Genomic DNA, 9,129 nt, shown 5'->3' with positions numbered 1-9,129 from the left:
ACCTGCAGTTAGTATATACTGTATATATATTCTTCAGTTTATATAAAGTTCTTTCATATCGATATCAGACGTCGGTGCTGACGCTGTGGTGGCTCATCTCCCTCATGGTCAGCAGCTGCAGTTTGCGGTACAGCGTGCTGATGTCCAGCGGCAGCTCCACGTGGTGCTGTTGGAAGGAGCGGTAGCAGAGGTTGCGTCCGTCCCAGGAGCAGGTGGGGCGCTGCAGACAGAAGGGCACGGGGCGCGTGCACGTGGGGCAGTAGTGTGCACGGTGGCAGGCGGGCGGGGGCGGAGGAGGGGGCGGAGTGCAGCAGCTCGGACCATTGGCCTCCGTCAGGAACGTGGGCGGGTACGAGTCCGGCGTGTTGCTGTGGCGATAGTCCTCGTTGGCGCAGTGACACTCGGGGCCGTTGCTGTGGCAGTCCGGCGTGTTGCTGTGGGGGAAGTCTCGCTCGATGCTGCGGCGGTCGGTGTCTGTAAAGCGGCGGTACTCCGGGCCGTTACTGCGGCGCTCCGGCTCGCTCCTGCGGTCGTGCTCGCTCCTGCGGTCGTGCTCGCTGCGCCGGTCGTGCTCGCTGCGCCGGTCGGGCTCGCTCCTGCGGTCGTGATCGAGGCGCAGGTCCGGCGTGGGAGGAGTGGGCGGAGCTGACAGAGCCAGGGGGCGGGTCATGGTGCTGAACTCCGCCTCCTTGTCCTCCTCAGCCTTCTCTGACCCCTGCTTCTTACAGCAGTAGTACTGGAACAAGCACAAACAGGCGATTCAGCAACTGCTCTGTGAAGCCGTGAGATTTGACTGCACAGCTGGAGCTCAGACATGAACAAAAGCATGGCTGATGCAGCCACTGGTCTCAAGTCAGACTCAATTTGAAAGGTTTGACCACCAGATTCAGACCAGGCACAGCTGCTACAGAAGTTCAGCTGCTGCACTCGGTGTGAATTCCTTTCACTGAGTCCGACAGAGCTAAACTCAGGGTATGAGTTAGTTCCGACTCATCTTCTACCCAGCGGCTGCAATCGGCTCCTGCAGCCTACATAGATGAAAATAAAACACACCTGTAGCCTACATATAGATCAAAATAAAACACACCTGCAGCCAACATATAGATGAAAGTAAAACACACCTGTAGTCTACATAGATGAAAATAAAACACACCTGTTGTCTACATAGATGAAAATAAAACACACCTGTTGCCTACATAGATGAAAGTAAAACACACCTGCAGCCTACATAGATGAAAGTAAAACACACCTGCAGCCTACATAGATGAAAGTAAAACACACCTGCAGCCTACATAGATGAAAGTAAAACACACCTGCAGCCTACATAGATGAAAATAAAACACACCTGCAGCCTACATAGATGAAAATAAAACACACCTGCAGCCTACATAGATGAAAATAAAACACACCTGCAGTCTACATAGATGAAAATAAAACACACCTGTTGTCTACATAGATGAAAATAAAACACACCTGCAGTCTACATAGATGAAAGTAAAACACACCTGTAGTCTACATAGATGAAAGTAAAACACACCTGTAGTCTACATAGATGAAAATAAAACACACCTGCAGCCTACATAGATGAAAGTAAAACACACCTGTAGTCTACATAGATGAAAGTAAAACACACCTGTAGTCTACATAGATGAAAGTAAAACACACCTGTAGTCTACATAGATGAAAGTAAAACACACCTGCAGTCTACATAGATGAAAATAAAACACACCTGTAGTCTACATAGATGAAAGTAAAACACACCTGTAGTCTACATAGATGAAAATAAAACACACCTGCAGCCTACATAGATGAAAATAAAACACACCTGTTGTCTACATAGATGAAAGTAAAACACACCTGCAGTCTACATAGACACAGCACTCCGACGATGGTGAGCAGGATGACCGCAGCCAGCACGGCTCCAGCAATGACCACAGTCCCGGCGGACATAGGAGACTCCGGTCCATTCACCACCTGCACAGACTCAAGCATCATCAGTTACAGTCATCACAGTTACAGCAACAGAGGACACTGTTGGGCAAAAACTAACTTTACTTTAAATTTGTACTTTGAAAATATCTAAAAATAAAATTAAAATGTACTGTTTCAAAAATGTAACTGAGTTACACTGCTTTGAGTTACTTACGGCAAAATAGAAACTGAAAATAGTAATAATGCCACTGAACAAAAGAGCAGTCAAAGATTTCTTTTTACTTTCCTGTCCCCATTCTCTCGTGTTTTGTTCTGATGAGGTTAGCACGATCTTATATACCAGTCATTTGATTTGCTGCTGCATCTTATACGGGGAAGTTTAACATCTTTCTGTTCGTCATTCACTAAACTGTCCTTTAGAGACAGAAGAGACAAACCCACAGGACACAACATCTGTCCTACAGAGACCTACAGGACACTAAACATCTGTCCTACAGAGACCTGCAGGACACTAAACTTCTGTTCTACAGAGACCTACTGGACACTAAACATCTGTCCTACAGAGACCTATCAGACACTAAATCTCCTATGGGACCTATAGGATGCTAAACTTCTATCTTATAGAGACTTACAGTGTACTCAACTTCTGTCCTTTAGAGACCTTCAGGACACTTAACTTCTGCCCCACAGAGACCTACAAAACACAAAATTTCTGTTCTACAGAGACCTACAGGACACAAAATGTCTGTCATTTAGAGACCTACAGGACACTAAACTTCTGTCGTATAGAAACCTGCAAGACCGCTAGGTCTCTGTAGAACAGAAGTATAGTGTCCTGTAGGGCTCTGTAGAACAGAAGTATAGTGTCCTGTAGGTCTCTGTAGAACAGAAGTATAGTGTCCTGTAGGTCTCTGTAGAACAGAAGTATAGTGTCCTGTAGGTCTCTGTAGAACAGAAGTATAGTGTCCTGTAGGTCTCTGTAGAACAGAAGTATAGTGTCCTGTAGGTCTCTGTAGAACAGAAGTATAGTGTCCTGTAGGTCTCTGTAGAACAGAAGTATAGTGTCCTGTAGGTCTCTGTAGAACAGAAGTATAGTGTCCTGTAGGTCTCTGTAGAACAGAAGTATAGTGTCCTGTAGGTCTCTGTAGAACAGAAGTATAGTGTCCTGTAGGTCTCTGTAGAACAGAAGTATAGTGTCCTGTAGGTCTCTGTAGAACAGAAGTATAGTGTCCTGTAGGTCTCTGTAGAACAGAAGTATAGTGTCCTGTAGGTCTCTGTAGGACAGAAGTATAGTGTCCTGTGGGTTTCGAAATCCGCGCAGTAATCTTCACTTTACTGTGCGGATGCCAAACTACTCCTGGTATTATTACGCCTTACAATATAGTCCCCCCTTTTATCCGCTTAGAAAATCCACATTGTTTAATTTTGTGTAATTATACTTTGTAGTGGAACACTTCACGTAACCATATTTAAATAGGGAAAACGTGGAAGAGCTTGGTAGCTTCTATCTTGACCTGTTTTGGAGCTATAGAGGAGAGAGGGGGAGGCTAAATGCTAACGCCGTTAGGGGGGAAGACCAGACAGGTGCTAAAGAACTCGTCAAAGCTAAGGTAAGAACATATCTCAGTATGTAAAAACGGTGGCCTATTCCTTTAAGAAGTTGTTTTTTCACCTAGTTATTTTATGACTGAGCTGAATTCCCCCAAATAGTGAAAGACTGTTTTACAGTAAACTGCACAACCCTGTAGAGAATTAGTGCATATATTATTCATAAACTACACAGAAGGGCATATATTCCAATAAAAACAAAAGTACTTAGTATCGGTATCGGCGATACTGGCTCCAGTATTTCCTTGATATCGTTCGATTTCCAAAATACCAGGTACCGCCCAGCACTCCTTCTTTGTGTGGACGTTTGAACACAGCATGAAAGAAAGATTAAGCGTCTGGAGATTCTTACTCGATCAACCCAATCCAGTCGACGATATCTGAAAATCACGACTGCCAAAGAACTTTCTCCAGGACTTTTAATGGGGGTTTAGTCATTTTGCCCGTTCAGTTTGGGACGGAGCAAAACACGAGCATCTCTCCCTGGAAACATGGAATAACAAATTCAAGACGACACTAATTCTCTTCCAAACTTTAAGCACAGTAATCCTTTATTCTCATAAGTAATTCATGCTAAAGTAGAAGCCTGACTATGAGCTCGTGTGCCCCCTGGTGGCAGATCCTACCGGGGGTAATCTCAGAAACTGCCTGACACCGTCGCTGTGGACGAGTCCTGTGTGGCCGCTAATGCACTTAATCCTGGTTCAGGAACAAAGCCACTGCATTAAACATGAGGCGGATGAATCCTACCACGAGAACACCACCGTCTACGGCTCTGGTTCCAGATCTCCACAAGCGGGTCAAACAATTTCAATGGGATTCACAGGAATGTAAGGGAATACATGGACATTAGCACACGATACAAAATAAATGAGAATTAACATTGATGTAGAGGCATTTTGTCCTCGAATTTTCTCAGGATTGTGAAAGTGAAAGTTGGTGATGTTAAGTCCACAGGTCAAGGACACAGTGAGGACTAACAATCCAGGAAGAGTTTTGTGTCAACTCAAAAGTGATAGTTTTTTATCTCATACAAAAACTAGAATACACAGCATTTACAGTGGCTGTTCTAGCATTTTGTTCATGAGTTTCGTCACGATTGTCATTGAGATAATAATAATGAAGAGCAGTTATAGTTTTTCACTCAAATACATGTTTTATGGTTCATTAAATAATCAGTGGTTAAATATAAACTCAATAATTGTTCATCCACCCCCCAAAAAACTCCCCAAACTCTTCAACTATCCTTCCAGGGCAGAGTGTTCAGTTTTTTATGTATTTTTTTCCAGTCTTTTTTTTCCTTTTCTCAAAATTTCTTGCATTTTCTGTTTTTTTTAATTTTCTTTTTTTTTTTTACTAAATTTTTCCACTTATTCTTGGCCAATTTTATATATATTTTCCCCCTTTTTTCTTGATTTTTTCCTAGGTCATTTTTGTTCTGCATTTTACACTATTTTTCGGGGATATAATTTTATTGATTTTTTTTTTTTATCTGATATTTATACTTTTTGTGTTGCATTTGCACTTTTTTTTTTTTTTTTAACTTTTTATTGATTTTTTTCTGTATTTCTTCATGAGTTTTGTAATTTTTCCTCACGTTTTTTTTTCTTCACAAGGTCAGATTTGACACTAAACTGACGGACTGAAGCCGGGCCTTTAATTGTGCACATATTGATAATAGTTTTATTTTTTCTCCTCTCACCTGTTAAAACGCTGTAGGGTCATCGCTCCCTCCCGCTCCTCTCGGTCTCAGCGCTCGATCGTCCAGGTTAAATCCATCGATACTCGTCAGACTCCATCAAAATCCGTGGGACAGGACTCCGGCTCCGGGAGAAAGACGGAGATAGAGCGGTGCGAGTCCGATGGAGCGTCCCGATGCTGCTGTGAGGGGGGGGGAGAGAGAGTGCCCCGCTCTCAGGCGCGTGCACGTGAGAGCGCGTACGTGAGAGGGTGTATGTCACTGCAGACCCTTAAAAGCCTCCAGATTTAGTCCTGTCTCAGAGTCTCTCTTCAAACATCGCTCTTTCTCCTCTTCGATGGAACGGATGGATTCATTTAGGTTCAGACTTTTCACAACATTTAAATACGAGTTTAAAGTGCACGTGACTCATTAGACGCAATTTATGCTAAAACGTAGCAACACCCTCTTAAAATAATGGCCTACGTCATTTTTTCAAGATTTTCAGAAAACACAAAAAACTCAACAAAATATGCAAAATTATATAAATTATTAAAAAAAAATTACAGTTTCAATCAAAAAGGTCATTACAACAGATGACTTTTCACATACTGTCTACCAATTATGTAACGCAGTAGAAATAAATGACTATTTTCTGAATATGCCTTTATGACTAAAGCAATATGAACCTTCATCTCTAACCCTAACCCTATCTAACAACAACGCTAAAATAACAAAGTAACTGAGCATATGTTGAGGAGTACAGTTTACAACATGTTTTGCCAAATGGATTTGTGAATGCATAAAGTCATTGTTTACTAAATCTGCTTAAAAAACTCAAGGTCCTCCACAGTTCTGGACCATCTCCACTGTTTGCTTACTGCTAGCTTGTATTGTAGCTACTTTGCTGACAAAAATGCCGACTAAAACACCGAAAACCATCCATCCATTTTCTTCCGCTTTATCCGGGGTCGGGTCGCGGGGGCAGCAGTCTCAGCAGAGATGCCCAAACTTCCCGGTCCACACACACCTCCTCCAGCTGTTCTGGGGGGACCCCGAGGCGACACCAGGCCAGCTCGGAGACATAGTCCCACCACCGTGTCCTGGGTCTTCCACGAGGCCTTGTCCCACTAGGACATGCCTGGAACACCTCCCGCGGGAGGCGACCAGGAGGCATCCGGAACAGATGCCCGAGCCACCTCAGCTACTCCTTTCGACGTGAAGGAGCAGCGACTCTACTCCGAGCTCCTCCCGGGTAACTGAGCTCCTCACCCGATCTCGGAGGGTGCGCCCAGCTACCCTGCGAAGGAAACTCATTTCGGCCGCTTGTATTCGCGATCTTGTCCTTTCGGTCATGACCCAAATCTCATGACCATAGGTGAGGGCGGGAACGTAGATCGATCGGTAAATCGAGAGCTTTGCCCCGACTCAGCTCCCTCTTCACCACGACAGACCGATACAGCGACCGTATCACTGCTGACGCCGCACCGATCCGTCTGTCGATCTCACGCTCCATCCGCCCCTCACTCGTGAACAAGACCCCGAGATACTTGAACTCCTCCACTTGAGGTAAGGACTCCCCACCAACCTGAAGAGGGGAAGCACCTTTATCCGGTGGAGAACCATGGCCTCAGATTTGGAGGTGCTGATCCTCATCCCGGCCGCTACACACTCGGCTGCAAACAGCCCCAGAGCAGCTGAAGGTCCTGGTTCGTTGAAGCCATCAGAACAACATCGTCTGCAAACAGCAGAGATGAGCTCCTGAGGCTCCCAAACCGGACACCCCCCGGCCCCTGGCTGCCCCTAGAAATGCTGTCCATAAAAGTAATGAACAGAACCGGTGACAAAGGGCAGCCCTGGCGGAGACCAACACGCACCGGGAACAGGTCTGACTTACTGCCGGCAATGCGAACCAAGCTCCTGCTGCGTCATACAGGGAACGGACAGCCCTTAACAGAGGGCCCCGGACCCCATACTCCCGGAGCACCCCCCACAGGGCACCACGAGGGACGCGGTCGAACGCTTTCTCCAAGTCCACAAAACACATGTGGACTGGTTGGGCGAACTCCCACGAACCCTCGAGCACCCGACGGAGGGTATAGAGCTGGTCCAGTGTGCCATGGCCAGGACGAAAACTGCTTTGTTCCTCCTGGATCCAAGGTTCGACTATCGGCCGGATCCTCCTCTCCAGCACCCTGGAGTAGACCTTACCGGGGGAGGCTAAGGAGGGTGATTCCTCTGTAATTGGAACACACCCTCCTGTCTCCCTTCTTAAAGAGACGGACCACCACCCCGGTCTGCCAACTCAGGGGCACTGTCCCCGACCGCCACGCGATGTTGCAGAGACGTGTCAGCCAAGACAGTCCTACAACATCCAGAGACTTAAGGTACTCAGGATGAATCTCATCCACCCCCGGAGCCACCGAGGAGCTTTCTCACCAACTCGGTGACTTCAGCCCCGGTGATGGACGAGCCCACCTCCAAGTCCCCAGCCTCTGCTTCCTCATTGGAAGACGTGACGACGGGATTGAGGAGGTCCTCGAAGTACTCCTTCCACCGCCCGACGACATCCCCAGTCGAGGTCAGCAGCCCCCCACCCGCACTGTACACAGTGTTGGTGAAGCACTGCTTCCCCCTCCTGAGGCGCCGGATGGTTTGCCAGAATCTCTTCGAGGCCGACCGATAGTCTTCCTCCATGGCTTCTCCGAACTCCTCCCAGACCCGACCGCCCGAGCTGCAGCACACTTGGCCTGCCGGTACCTCTCAGCTGCCACGACAAAAGCAATTCAAAAATGTGACAAAAGCTAAATTGGAGAAAATGCACTCGGTTCCGGCGGGGGTTATTGATGTAATACACAGCCTGAAGTAAAGCTCTGACCCTCAGCCTGAAGTTAAGCTGCCTCAGGAGAAACACTGCTGTGGGAATACAGTCCACTGAGCTCTATCCTCTTCTTCTTACTGCAGACTTTGTCTTATTATGATACAATATTTAATTTATCTGTAGTCTGTTCATCACTATTCACATGGTGTCTCCTGCCCCCCCCCTCGGGAGTGCCTGTCTCGATCGAACGGAGGAACCTGGGTGAACGGAGGAACCTGCATTCTGGAATCTGAGGACTGGACGGTCTGTGATCTTGGCCCGTCTGCTGAGGGATCCTTCGGCCCTGGGTCTCTATAGCCTGTCCGTCCATGGGAGTGGATCTCTCCTTCTGTGGTTGTCCCCAAGGTTTCTCTTTTCTCCTGCCGGGTTTTTGAGTTTTTCCTTGCCGTGCTGGAGAGTCTAAGGACGGGGGACGCCCACGCGGCTCGTCGCTACCTCCTGTTGGACATTATATTTGCCTGGATTCACCTGAACTTTACATTGTCATATTTGTTTCTCTGTTTTATTGCCTTAATGTTTGGTGCAGCTGTGAGGCGACTTCTGTTGTGATATTTGGCTATACAAAACCATTAAACTTGAAACTTGAAACTTACAGGCAATATTAAATACATAAGAATAGCGTTTTTGGGGACAATGTTGTCTCTCAGCACCCCCAAGCCAATATATCTTCCCATGGCCCTGCCCCGTGCTGTCTCCCACAAAGGAAATGACCATATTTGGATTACAGAATCAGAGAGTTGACAAAACGTCATCAAATAAACATCGTAAAGGGAATATTTGGTTTGTCTTTTGCTCCCAGTACACCACAGTCCGTGTCCTCATGAATAATCTGGATCAACAGGAGGTATTGTGGGAGTTAGGAACGAGCTGGGGCGAAGACTTTGCACACGACTTCCTCCGACTCTCACGGCTTAAAATCAGGAAGAAGTGAGATTTAAAAAATGCCAGATCCCAGAGATCCGCCCCCCCCCCCCGGTCAGTGAGCGTCGCTGGCCCGAGTGTTTTGTCCCTCCGAGCCGCCGTACTCCAC

General features: G+C 46.8%; 1 protein-coding gene across 2 annotated transcripts; it reads right to left on the bottom strand.

The window, feature by feature from the left end:
- Positions 1–5,418, bottom strand: fam163b (family with sequence similarity 163 member B). 2 transcript variants are annotated; one of them, XM_079573036.1, is made up of 3 exons: positions 5,243–5,418; positions 1,858–1,983; positions 1–736 (listed from the first exon to the last, which is right to left on the bottom strand). In XM_079573036.1, the coding sequence occupies exons 2-3, from the start codon at positions 1,948–1,950 to the stop codon at positions 65–67; spliced, it is 765 nt and encodes a 254-aa protein (XP_079429162.1). In that variant the 5' UTR covers positions 1,951–1,983; positions 5,243–5,418; the 3' UTR covers positions 1–64. The 2 variants fall into 2 exon arrangements, with proteins under 2 accessions (XP_079429162.1, XP_079429163.1); XM_079573037.1 differs by having other exon boundaries at positions 1,858–1,974.
- Positions 5,419–9,129: the final 3,711 nt, after the last annotated feature.

The sequence above is a fragment of the Gobius niger genome (genome assembly GCF_951799975.1).
Source record: "Gobius niger genome assembly, chromosome: 1".
Classification (NCBI taxonomy): Eukaryota; Metazoa; Chordata; class Actinopteri; order Gobiiformes; family Gobiidae; genus Gobius; species Gobius niger.
This window is presented reverse-complemented; position numbering and strand designations above follow the sequence as displayed.

Coding starts and splice junctions, on each gene's coding strand:
- fam163b (XM_079573036.1), bottom strand. CDS start 1,950: ATGTCCGCCGGGACTGTGGTCATTGCTGGAGCCGTGCTGGCTGCGGTC. Junction 737..1,857: donor TGTGTCTATGTAGACTGCAG/GTGTGTTTTACT, acceptor TGCTTGTTCCAG/TACTACTGCTGTAAGAAGCA.